Genomic DNA, 13,884 nt, shown 5'->3' on the forward strand with positions numbered 1-13,884 from the left:
AACATCGCATTAACTACTTGAAGTAATGCAATTGAGGAAAAAAAGAGATTGTGGGTTTTACATGCTTGAAAATGTTTTATATGTTTGATTTTATTTTTAAAATTTCATTTGAATACACTTTACATGTTATGTTTATGTATTTTAATTTTAGATAATGGGTTTTTAAAACATTACTTTTAAAGTTTAAGTTTATATTTTTATTAACATCATGTTTAACTTTTTTATTTTTCTTTGCATTTTTTTTGGAATTTTTGACTTTTTTTTTAAATCTTTTAACATTTTTTTTGTATTTTTGCGCCTTGCTTCAAAAAGGCGCGTGCCTTGCCTTGCACTTTGTGCCCGAGGCGCAAATTGGCCCTTGTGCCTTTTTTGTGGCCCCCCTAATACCTGATGGGCCTGGAACCCAAACAGCTCCCATCAAAGTTCAGTTTCTTCTAGCCATTTATTGTGGGAGCCCAAATCTCAACAGATTTTTGTCTTGTAATTGAGGATACAACAATAGCACCTCAAGCTTTGAAGAAGTTGTGCCACTCTTCAAGTTATTGTTTCAACCAAGGCTTCCTTACTTCTTTCCTTTTCTTCAAATATTATTGCATTTATTTCCTTCCAAACAGTCCAAAGTAGTGCTGCTATAGTGCATCTCCACAAAGCATGGTTTCAAATTGGTCCAAATAACCAAAAAAAGATAGTTTTTCCTATTACGTCGACAAGATGTTGACTAATGTACATTAATAATATAATATAATAGTATATTATATTAATATAATACAGCATATTAATATAAATTATTCCATTAATAGTTTCTATTTAATATTTAAAATAAAATATTTATAAAAAAGAATTAACAAAAAATAAAAACAAAAGAATAAATTAATTACTTTATAATATAAAATATAAAATATTAACTAGTTAATATTTTTAAAATATTTATTAAAATCAGAAAATGTTTATTAAATTTTATACTAAATCATAATTTATTATAAATTTAGTATTAAAAATCATAATAAATTCATTGAGTTTTATAAGAAATCAGAATTTATCATAATCTTAATACTACAAAAAGGAGAATCAACTTTAATATTTAAAAAATCAGAACAAATGTATTTCTATTTACTAGTGTGAAATAAATATATTAGAATTTATAATAAATCAGAATAAAAAATAAGAAAAGAAAATATCAGATAACCTTGTAAAAAATATCAAAATGCATAATAAATCAGTAATTTGTTATTGATCTTAGTTTCTTAGCTTTATATAATGGTTGGGAATAAGATAATAGTCTAGAAATATGTATTAATGCTTCTTTTATCATTTTACAAAATATCATTGCATAATTCCACAATGTCTCTAATTTTTACAATATTTCCCCTCGACATTTCCGACATATCCGACATATGTCCTATATTTTGGTAAGCGACATTTCCATTGACATCGACATTTTAAACCTTGCCAAAAAGTCCTACCTCTCTTTTTTGTACAGCTAATACTAGAAGGGCTAAACAAACCATCCAACCTATCAGGAGATGACCATCTGCATCCAAAGAGAGAAGTAAACCAATTCCAAAGAAAGCTAACAAAAGGACATGGAATTAGAAGATGAAAGGCAGTTTCACCATTCAACTTACAAAGAACACACTAGTTGGAGGATAAACACCAATTTGGTTTTTCTCTTTGAAGAAGATCAAAGGTATTAATGCAACCATGAAACACTTCCCATAGAAAGCACTGATTTTAGGGGGAATGGGAGAGCACTAAATTTCTTTAACTGGGAAAGAAGGGGAAGTAGAGGTGGCAACCAAGGAATGTAAGGACTTACAAGAAAACAACCCTTCAGAGTTAGGACTCTAGACTTCAGAATCCGAGCCACCTTCATTCAATAAAACTGAATTCCACAAGCTCAGAAGTTCAATCACCATAGGAAGTTTAGAATCTCTAAGGTTCCTAATGAAACCAAATCCAGTTTAGACCTGAAGATAGGTAATGTTGGTTTAAGAAAACCGAAATAGGTCTACCCTTAAACCTGGAAAGATCAAAAAGAGAAGGAAATCTGCCACCAAGAGGGGTATCCCTAATCCACACATCCTTCCAAAACTTGATTTTCTGGCCAGGTGCCAAATCATACTTGATATGATGTAAGAAGGAAGGAAGATGGTCACGGATGGCCTTCTAGGGAGCAAGCCAAGGTTGCTCTAAGAAGATGGTCATGGATGCCAAATCATATTCGACATGCCATGAATACTTGCCACAACTTTGTGCCATAGCTTCTCATTTTCAATAGGAAATCTCCATAACCATTTGCTTAGTAAAGCCTGATTCTTCAACTTAACATTACCAACTCCAAACCCTCCTATTTTCAGTTTCACCGCCTTTTCCCATTTAACCAAGGGATCCTTCTTTTTATTCCCTTGGCTCCCAAAGAAAACCCCTCATGATTTTTTCAATTTTCCTCACTACCTCCTGTGGCATCCTAAATACTGACATGTAGTTCACTGGAAGATTTGCTAGGGTAGACTTAATGAGGGTTAGCCTCCCATCATCGAGATGTAGTTCCTCTTCCACCCAGCTAATCTCTTTTCAACCCTTTCCACCACTGGGGACCAAAAACTAGTTGATCTAGGATTATCTCCTAGTGGTAATCCTAAGTATTTCATAGGCCATTCACCTTTCTCACAACCTAGGGATTCTGCCATGCTTCTCAAAAGCTCCTCTTCAATGTTGGTTGACTTGGTTCCATCCACTAGACTCTTCGACCAATTAATCCTCAAATTAGACAGTCTCTCAAATAGTTTCACCACCAACTTCAAGTTTTCCACCCCCTCACTACAGTCTCCATCACAAAAAAATCAAGATATCGTCTGCAAATTGTAAATGAATGATCCAAATATTATCTCTCCCTACAGGCCAGCCCTAAAAAGATGCAAACAATTTGCTCTAGAAATCAACTTGCTTAGTACTTCTGCGATCAAAGTGAACAGAAAGGGAGAAAGGGGGTCAACTTGTCTAAGTCTATGAAAGCCCTAAAAAAAAACATATACCGTCCCATTAACAATGACTGGGTAGTGACTAGACTACAAGCAGCCCTTATTACACCACAAATCTCCAAATCCACACCTTCTCATAACATCAATTAAGAAATTTCAGTCCACTAGATCATAGGCTTTCTCCAAGTCCAATTTGATAGTCACTCCCTTTCTCTTTAGTCTTTTCTGAGCCTCCACACATTCATTAGCAATATGAATTTGATCAACAATCTGTCTATCCTGCACAAAGGCCCCTTGAGACTGTGAAATCGGGGGGGGGGGTCACTTTCTTAATCCTCAAAGACAACACTTCTGCTTTGACCTTGTAAATGCTGGTAACTAGGCTGATAGGTCTGAAATCACCAGGTTGGATAGCATTGTTCTTCTTTGAATCAATGCTAAAAATGTAGAGTTCATCCCCGTCTGACTACCCTGGAATTCACTAAACACTCTTAGAAGATCTCTTTTAATTATATCCCAACAATCTTGATAAAAAGCCGTAGTGAATCCATCAGGCCTTGGAGCTTTTTATCTATTCATAGAGAAAACAGTTTCCTTGACCTCATCTTCTTCAAGCCTTCTCTCCAAAAACTGCAATTGAGATTCCCCCAGAGTCTGCAATTCCAGTCCGGTCACCTTTTATTTAGAGGCCTTCTGTAAATAGACTTGGACTGCACCGAAAAAGCCTTTGCAATCTCTGTTTGGTCTGTAACCTCATTTTCTCCGGAAAAGCCTTTGCAATCTTCCTTGTATGGTTCTCCCCTCCTAACAAGAATTTGCTTGCGTCCACTGCAGTTTCAACTACCTTTTCTACATCAACTCTCCTCTCAACTTTGTGTGTTTCATCTATAAATACAACCATCTTCACTTGAATCACCTTCCTCTCCTTCCTTTTCATCAGTTGAAACCTCATTTACTTCTTCCAAAGGCCTAGTATGGTCTTTTCTTAGTAAGGTTCTAGAGCACCGCATAACCAGACCCTTATCCCCTTCCTTGTTGTTATCATTTTCCCCCTTTAAATCAAGCTCAGAATCTCTTATTCCATTATCTTTTACAACCCAAATCTTCTCAGCATTTATTTTTTCTTAAACACCCATACTTACCTCCAAATAAGAATTAACCCATTCATTGCAAAGAGTCACAAGACTCAGATCTGAATCACTAGAGACAATCCCAGGTTCTTTTTAACCTTTTTTTTTTTTTTGATCAATAACACTTTCATTAATTCATTAGTAGAAAATTTACAAGTGGTAGACAAACACACTTATCTTCCAAGAGTCACAAAGAACTTCAAGAAAGGAAAGAAGAAAATACAAAGATACAAGGACATTAACATTACAACTTAGCCCAAAACAAGGAATCCCTTTCTGCCCCTTGTTTTGCTAAACCGTCAGCTAGGGAATTAGCTGATCTCTTAATCCAACATGTCTTAATTTTCATCTCCCGCACCAGCCATTTGAATTTCCTCTTCCCATTGTTATACTTCCAAAGATCATTTTGTTCTTTGGTCAGCCACTCTATCACCACCTCTGAATCCCCTTCAATTATAAGTTTCTTGATGTTCAATTCCTTAGCTTTCCAGGCTCCTTCCATAACTACACATATCTCAGCTCTAAGGGAGTCACCCACTCCAATTGGGCCTGAGAACATAGCAGAGATGACCCCATTTTCATCTCTAAAAACACCCCCGATCCCTGATTGTCCCGGGTTTCCCCTACTGCATCCATCAAAGTTTAATTTCAAGAATCCACTAGGTGGGGGGGTCCAAGCCACACTCATTACTGACTTGGTCTGCGTGCAACTTGCAATTTCACCCCACTTCCTCAACATGTCATCCACAGTGTAATCTGTGAATATTTCCAGAGATTTCAGCCACTGTACCGCCCTAAACTGTATGATAGTCCTCAAATCTGCTGTCCCTCTCTGAGTTTCTGAGAATATCCTGGAGTTCCTTTCTTCCCACAGTGTCCAACATAGTGCAGCCCTTAGTCCTCTCCACATTGTCCTTCCCCTTTTTAATCGCCACTTGAAGAAGGAGGGGGCGAAAAGGCCCTGCATGTCTGATGGGGGATTCCAGCTGCATCCAAATAAGGAGAAAGCCCAATCCCACAATGACCTCGCGAAGTGGCACGACACCATTAGGTGAAAACCAGTCTCCCCATCTGCTTTACATAGAACACACCACTGAGGTGACAAGCAAGTATTGGGTCTCTTCTTTTGGAGTAGATCACCAGTGTTGATTCTTTCCAGATAGGCTTCCCAACAAAAACTACCAACCCTAGGAGGTATAGCTCTGCACCAAACCTCACCAACAGGAAAAGGGGACAGGGTAGGACTGGTGGACTGACTTAAGACTTTGAAGAAAGAAGCACAAGAGAAAGTGCCATTGGGGTTAGGTGTCCAAATTCTAGAATCCGCCCTAGTGGGGTCTAAGACAACGTTATCAAGAAGTGCAAGAAGGCTCGAAATACAGTCGAAATCTGAATCCCTCAAATCCCTTCTTAGACCCAAGTTCCACCCAATCCCAGAAGTGGAAGAGGACAGGGTGGTGAAAGACGAGATCGGCTCATTTTTCAAATCAGAAAGAGCGTACAAAGACGGAAACTGATCCTTTAGAGGGGCGCTCCCCACCTAGGTTTGTTCCCAAAATTTTATGGAGTTACCGGAATTCAAGTCATACCTGATATTAGGAATGAAAATTGGAAGCAGGTCATGAATGGCTTTTCAAGGAGAGTTGCTTGTGATCCTAGCTCTGATTCCAGCGTCCCATCCGTTGTGCTCCAGCCCATGAATACTTGCCACTATTCTAGCCCATAGCTTCTCCTTCTCCATAGGAAACCTCCACAGCCACTTCCCCAACAGTCATATTCCTTCTCCTAATACTCCCAAGCCCCAAACCACCACACGACTTACTCCTGCACACTATTTCCCAGCTAACTCTATGATCCCTCTTCTCTTCTCCCGCCAAGAGAGAGGTAATTCTTTTTCCAGGATACCAATCTTTTTTCAAACCTTTCCATCACCGGGTTCCAGAAGCTCTCTCTCTTGGGATTATCACCTAATGGTAATCCTAAATAGTTCAGAGGCCACCCCGTGACTTCACACCCCAGCACTTCAGCACTCTCCCTGATCTCTCCCTCCTCCAAATTCACCCCCACTACACAGCTTTTCCCAAGGTTAACCTTCAAATTGGACAGTTGCTCAAACAGTTGTATCACCGACTTTAAATTCCTGATAAACCTCACATTACCACCTTCACAAAACAGAATCGTGTCATCAACAAACTGTAAATGTGTGAGGGGGGTTTCCATCCTCCCAACCCTCCAGCCTCTAATGAGCCCCCTAGAATCTGCTCTGTGAATCAATTTCCCCAAAACCTCCGCAATTAAAATGAACAAGAAAGGAGAAAGGGGGTATCCTTGTCTTATACCCCTACTGGCTGGAAAGAAATCTACCACTGTCCCGTTCACTAGCACTGAATTATGACAATTCTGGACACAGCCCATGATCCACTTACACTATCTAGCCCCAAACCCGAATTTGGTTAAAACTTTCCTCAAGAACTCCCAGTCCACCAAGTCATAAGCCTTTTCCAAGTCCAGCTTACAGACCACTCCCTTCTTCTTATCCCTCTTAAAGTTCTCCACACTCTCATTAGCAGTTAAAATTTGGTCTGTAATTTGTCTTCCACTCACAAAAGCTCCTTGATAGTGTTCAATGATATCCGGCATTACCTTCTTCAGCCTCAAAGACAACACTTTTGCAATGATCTTGTACAAGCTATTCACCAAGCTTATTGGCCTAAAATCCTTCGGGTGGGATGCATCTTTCTTTTTGGGAATTAAGGCTATAAATGTAGAGTTCACACCCGGATTGACAATTCCTCTCCTGAAAAACTCCTCAAACACCCGCAAGAGATCATCTTTCAAAATATCCCAACAATCCTGATAAAAAGCCATTGTAAACCCATCCGGCCCTAGAGCTTTTGTTCTATCCATAGAAAACACAGCCCCCTTGATCTCTTCTATATTAAAGCTTCTTTCCATCCTTCTCCTGTTCTCCACCCCTACATCTGGCCAATCCAAACCTTCTACTCACAGGCCTTCTTAGAATAGATTTGAAATGCTCCACACAGGCCCTGGCAATCTCCTCTTGCTGTACTAACTCAACTCCATCTACTACCAATTTGGAGATAAAGTTCTTCCTTCTCTTGCCATTTGCTAGAGAGTGGAAATACCTAGTGTTTCTATTTCCCTCTTGCAGCCATTTACACTGAGATTTTTGCCTCCAGCTAATTTCCTCCTTGTGCAGGCAATCCTCTAACTGTCTTCTCAATTCTCTTCTGAGGTCATTGTCTTCCTCTCCAAATTCTCCCCTTTCCTCTTTAAAGTCAAGGCTTTCAATCTTCTTCATCAAGTCTCCCTTTCTTTCTTCTGTCCTCCCGAACTCTATCAAGTTCCACTCCTTAATTCTTGCTTTCAAGAATTGTAGTTTCTTATGGAATTTTATCCCCTCCCACTCCACCGACGGGTTACACTCATGCCACCATTCCCTCACTTTGTTAGTAAACCCTGGATGCAGTAACCACATATTTTCAAATCTAAAGGGGGTAGGACCTCCACACCTTCTTTCCTCCTTGCATAACACTATGGGCCAGTGATCCGAGGTCACCCTTGGGAGAGCTCTAGCATCCAAGGTTCCCCAATGTTCTTCCCAATCCAAAGAGAACAGGAATCTATCCAACTTAGAGCAAATGGGTCTAGATTGGAGATTTGACCATGTAAATGCCTTATGCGCTAGGGGAATCTCTTTAAGCTCAAAGGCATCCACAAAACTGTTAAACGTCCTCATGCTTTTTGTCACCCTCTGGTTAATCTTATTGGACTCTTCCGAGAACCTTATCACATTGAAGTCCCCATCCATGCACCAAGGCCCATCCCACAAACCTCTAACATCAGCCAGTTCCTACCACAGCTCCTTTCTCTCTTTGTAATCATTCAGTCCGTAAACATTTGTGAGCACCCACATATAATCATCCTCTTGCTGCTTAAACTTCATGGAAACCGAGTACTTTCCGATCAACTCCTCCATCCCTTCAACCACATCCCTCTTCCACATTGTTACAATCCCCCCGGAAGCACCCCACGATGGAGCCGCCACCCAGCTAATCCCCCTGGCTTTCCATACCTCCTTGCCCATTTGTCACTAAACTCCATTCTCTTAGACTCTTGCAACAGCACAATGTCTGGGTCATACCGTCTTATTACCTATTTTATTGTTGCTCTCTTCTTCGCACTCCCAATTCCCCTCACATTCCAACTAAGAATCTTCATTCCGCTTCTTTTACAAACCCCTTGCCACCTACCCGCTACTTTCCCCCTTTCCTTCTATCTCCTTTTACCTCGAGCTTCTTGTCTCCTTCTACATCTCTCTTTAGTCTCTCTACTTCACTCAACCGCCTCTTCTTTGTTATGATCTGCATCTTCCTCTTCTTTGTTATGATCTGCATCTTCCTCTTCTGTAAGCTTTCTTTCAACTCGTTCAAATCCTCCAGCCTACAACCCAACTTCCCTACAAATTCTGCTATCGTGTCTTCTCTCACCGATTCCACCACCCCTACCCTTCCTACAGAATCCCCTTCATCTCTGTCCACCTGCCTTTCCTTCCTCTCCTCTAGTCCCACCTCAGTTCTTTCCTCTCCAACCTTCCTCCCCTTACTGTTACTTCCCTCCTTCCTTGCTTTCTCCCCGTAACCCTCTCCATCTCTACCCTCATTCCTGTCCCTCCTCTCCATTAACCCTTCCTCTCTTCCTTCCTCCCCTTCCCTCCTCCATATCATCTGCCCTTCCACATCCTTAAACACTCTTTCAATGATTTCCCACACTTGTCCACTTCTATACCTTTCTTCCCGCACCTTCCCACAATCCTTCCTTCCCCTCTCCCCCTCCTCAGAGAGCCCGCCTACTAGCTCGACTGCATATTCATGGGCTACAGGACATGGTACAGGAACGGAATCTGGAACCAAAGACACAGGAGACACATTAGTATCACAAACCGAAATCACATGGTTACCTGGGACTGAAGGACAAGCTAAAATAGGACTGCTCCTGGCCTCCTTCTCTTGTTCCGAAGGTTGGTAACCAATTGTCTTTCTGATTTGGTTGGGAAGTACTTCTGTCATTTGGTCAACCTGGTGATCTTTCCACTACCCCTGGGTCACCCCTAGATAGCATATTCCTGCTCTGCTTCCGGTTCTCCTGGTTTTCCCCTTCTGAAAAACCTTGCGCACTCTGTGGTCTTGGGAGTGAGATAATCCGATTGCAGTCTTCACCCTGGAATAATCTTGCAATATTCCACCCTTCCATATCACCTCCAGCACAGCTGCCTTCATCGTTTACACTGCCCACGCTAGAGCCATCGACAGAAAGGTCCTCCGGTTCACCATCGTCTTCACCGCACTGCACCCACCCTTCAAACTTCTCTTTCTTCTCTTCAGTTCTTCCCCTAGTGAAACTTAGCTCCGGCCTCTCTGAGAAGCCTCGCACGGGGCTAAGCTCCTTCAAGCTGCGTCGGGAGACCCATTGTAACACCTTCTTCTTTCCTGGTTTCCGACGCTGCGCGCATTCCCCCTTTTGGCTCGCGGCTGGGGACGATGATAGACCGAAACCGATGTCTATCATAGTCGAAACCCCAGTCACGTGTTTCTTTAGTGGCTCACGCGCCTTATAAACAAACTGGGTCGGGCCCGCTGGCCTGTTTGGGCCTTTAAGAATACCATTAGCAGCCCAGATGGGCTTTTGCTTTGGCCCATTTGCAAGCACCCGCGAGCTCATGTGACTTTTAAGGTCACACGCATCCAGCTCCGACCCCGGTTTGGTTCTAACAGGTTCAAGTTCAAATCTTCCTTGGCCCAACCCCTTTTCCCTGTTCAGAACAGTCTTGGCACCAGTTACAACCTGTGCAAAGGACCTGCCACCCTCCAGACTGCTCACTTCTTCCACACGCGAAAATCCCACCCCCTGCCTACTACCCTTTTGTTTCTCCAGCAAATGTTTTTCCAATTTAGTGAAAGTGCTTTTCTTGTTTGAATCCTCCAACCCTTTCTTGCCACGCAGCTCTTCTTCTTCAACCTTCTCATCTCCCTCCATACGAGCCTCTTTCCAGAGCATCGATTCAGTGGATGAAGCCAGCCACACTGAGTAGCACTGCCTTTCGACTAGCACCTCTATCTTCCGAGGTATCTCCTCAGGTTTTACTCCATTCAATAAAATGGAAGCTGAACGAAGGTCTCCCCAAAAGGCCCCTCCTAGTGATCCTCCACACATCAAAGCAATGGCTTCAGCAGTTTCTTGCTTCCACAAATGAAAGGGAAGACCTAACAGACGCACCACCACTCCATCTTCAACAAAGAAATCTTTGGAGTTTGATCCCGGACACCATCTTGATACTGTGAAATTTCCAAGCTTAGCTTGGATGTTTAAAGCCTCAACTTCTACTCTGTTCTCAAGCAAATCCAGCAAAGCCTTGTTCTTCTCAAAGGTTGTTAAAATAAATGTGCTCTTCAACTTTAACCTTGCTGTTAACAGATCTGCAACTTTCCTCCAGTCAAGAATGGGAGCTGAAGCTTCAACTATCAATTTACTTTCCCAATCCCCTCTCTGTATGTTTACTCCCATTCTGTAATTGCCTGCCCCAGCTAACACTAAAGGAGTCTCTTGCTTAGTCTTGTTCACCATACTACTAGACCTGCTTATCTTCCTTTTTACTATTGCTTCTCTTTTTACACTCGTGCGTTTCAACAGTTCACATAAGGCGCCAAGAACTGCCTTCCAGCCGTGACTCTTCCTTCTTTCTGGAAAGCAGATCATCTGCTTTCTACCCTTGCCAAAAAATTCTGTCAAGGAGATAAAATAACCTTTAAGGTTTCTCTTACACTCTACAACAACCCTTCTTCCAGATTCTGAGAAAAGCTCTTTCCAACTATTTTGCTTGCCTTTGTTACTTGCACCTTCCACAAACTCCTTGAGCCCTTCAATTACCTCCAGTCCTTCTAACAGCACCATCCCTCTCTTTGCTTCCCTGATCTTCGAACTCAGCTGACCATTTAATCTCTGCTCCTCAAATAGGAGTTCCTTAGATTCAATCTTCAAAACTTTTTTCCAACGGCCTACCTCCACAAATTCTCCCATCTCAGCTCCTCCCCCTCTCCCCCTCTCACCCTCTCAGCAACCTTCTCTTACACTCTACAACCACCCTCCTTTTTTGGATTGTTGATTTTTCGACTAAAGATTCAGACTTTGTTTACTTACTCTTCACCCTCTCACCCTCTCACCCTCTCACCATCTCAGACAATGGCAACAGACGAAAACACAGTTCCTCACCCTCTCACCAGCTCAGACAATGGCAACAGATCCTCCCCATGCTTTCAGACAATGGCAAAACTATCACCTCTCACCCTCTCACCCTCTCACCATCTCAGACAATGGCAACGTTCTTTTTAACCTTATTGATGGAATGAATATGGTTATTGATGCAACGACTCTCAAAACCACATTTTCAACCTTATTTTGTCCAACATTTGTGATCTTCTCCCTAACCGAGTTCTTTTTCTCCCCCAAAACCACATTTTTAACCTTATTGATGCAACAATTCTCAAACCTATTTCTATGCTTTGCCACTAAACCAGGAGACCCTCCAGAGTTTTGACCTTGAGTAAGATGACTCCCTCTCCTTCACCTTTCAAGCAGAAACCCCAATAGGATTCCCAGATAACACTTCCCATAGGAAGCATTATCTGCTCTGCCATCACCCATGGATGTAGGCCAAAGACTAAACCATGTAAATCTTTGTATGCTTGATTGCCTTGTGAACTTGGTGTTTCCTGGGGTTTATCTCTGTGAACATGTATCACTTAGATTCACTTGGCGGATTTGCTTTGCTGTGTACTGCAAAGCTGACACTCTTGAGCACTCTGTGATTCTGGTATTTTGGCACCTGCAAATCTGCGGTTTGTTTTCTGGGATTCTCACACCTGCAAACCTGTCACTTCATCTTGACTGCAAATCTGCTTGTGATGTAGCATGGGTAAGGGTCCTACTAATTTAGGATATGGTAGCAGGCTTTGTTGGGTGAATGAGGGGCTGTGGGGGTCATTAGAGATGAAGAATATATGGAGGGAAAAAAGTAGGGTTCTTGTTGTGCACCAAAAAAGTAGGGTTCTTGCTGTTAGGGAGAACAGAAAATCCATAACTAACCTATTAGGACACTTAAATAAGGACATCTACTCCTAAACAATTCTAACAACTCAACACTCTCCTAGGCCAACTAAAGCTACTTTAATTTAAAGAGATCGTAGATTACTAAAAATAGTAAACTGTGAGTTTACAAAAAACCGTAATTATGAGAATTACCATAAATAACAAGTTCGAGACTTACTATAAATAGTATTTCCAATATAAGTATATAACAAGAACCAAGTAAGCCACAGTTTTAGTTTTCACCAATTCTTCTCCCATAAATTTCCCTAAGAAAAGAATGGGGCCAAAAGCCTTTTCAGACAATTTCTTCCTTTTCTTCAAATCTATTAACTTCTTTTTGGGTTCCCAAAGAGGCTCAAACTGATCTAACCTAGTGCTTTCTGCTGCATTAGCTTCTCTCCCGGATTTGCAGTGTCAAAAATGGGACTCACACAACAGCATCTATTTTGGTTGAGTTGAGGACCTGAGATTCCACAAAATCTTACACTAATCAGAACTTTTTATTAATCAAATTTCTTCTCTTACTCTTGAAAAAAAAAGGATCATAGTTCAGAAGTTGTGGAACAAGATTACCATATCTCATGTTTCTCTTTATAGCAATAAATAAATAAATAAGAGGAACTTCTATTAAATACATGCAGAGTATATAGTAGCTGGGGTTGATGATGAAACCTGATATAGAATTCTTTATGTTACATATCAATAATAAATAAACAAAAGAAAACATAAAAAAAGAGAACAGCATGAATATTTGCTGGAATTATAGTAAAATATATAAAGTCTTAACTGTACATGGTTTGTTCATCCGGTGTCTTTGCTTTGTGTGCTATGGAGTTTTGATTTTTGGATTAGTTGAGAAACCTACATCCAGGAACTTGTTGAAATTTGCAGGTCTCCTGTTCAATTGCCAAACTTGTGTTGAGGAACAATGCTCTAACTTCATTGCGTGGGATTGAGAATTTGAAGTTACTTGAAGGGCTTGACCTTTCTTACAACATTATTTCCAATTTTTCAGAGTTGGAAATTCTTACAAGCCTTCCATCTCTTCAAAGCTTATGGCTAGAAGGAAATCCAATATGTTGTGCCCGATGGTACCGATCTCAAGTTTTCAGCTTTTTTACTTATCCACAAAGAGTAAGTTAATGATTACTCTTTCTGTTTCTTTCTCTTGGTTTATGTCCCACATCACTCATTTTCTCCTTTTTAGAGTTGTCACATCTCCTTGTACATGTGTTCTACTTTTGAATGTAGCCATACACTTTCATTTTTCACTGTTTCTATGTATGCTTTTGAAGACTTGAGAAGATGAGCATATTTTCTAGCAAGAGCTTTTCAATATCCAATTTTATGGATTGCTAACTTACTGCGTCCTTTAATTCTGTTTTATGTTCAATCAAGTTGAAATTAGATGATAAGTTAATTAGCAAGAGAGAAACTTGGAAGAGACAAATTATTCTTGCAAGAAGGCAGAAACGACCTGCTGGCTTTGGATTTTATTCTCCTGCAACACATGATGCTGAAGGGGAAGGGAATTTTAACATGAAAAAGGTAGGCAATTTCACTAATCAATTTCCAATTTCAGTTTGCCTGTGGTAAACTATATCACC

At 40.9% G+C, this 13,884-nt stretch overlaps 1 protein-coding gene across 2 annotated transcripts in view; it reads left to right on the forward strand.

The window, feature by feature from the left end:
* Positions 1-13,884, forward strand: part of LOC104607359 (uncharacterized) — a 41,279-nt gene that overhangs the window by 15,728 nt on the left and 11,667 nt on the right. For both annotated transcript variants that reach the window (XR_016085681.1, XM_010272982.2), the window contains exons 3-4: positions 13,169-13,411; positions 13,676-13,825. Coding sequence is in view for 1 of the 2 variants with exons in the window: in XM_010272982.2 (XP_010271284.1) it covers positions 13,169-13,411; positions 13,676-13,825 (393 nt within the window). In the remaining variant the exon portion in view is untranslated. The remainder of the gene's footprint in view (positions 1-13,168; positions 13,412-13,675; positions 13,826-13,884) is intronic.

This window comes from Nelumbo nucifera, chromosome 4 (genome assembly GCF_055504915.1).
Source record: "Nelumbo nucifera cultivar China Antique chromosome 4, China Antique-T2T, whole genome shotgun sequence".
Classification (NCBI taxonomy): Eukaryota; Viridiplantae; Streptophyta; class Magnoliopsida; order Proteales; family Nelumbonaceae; genus Nelumbo; species Nelumbo nucifera.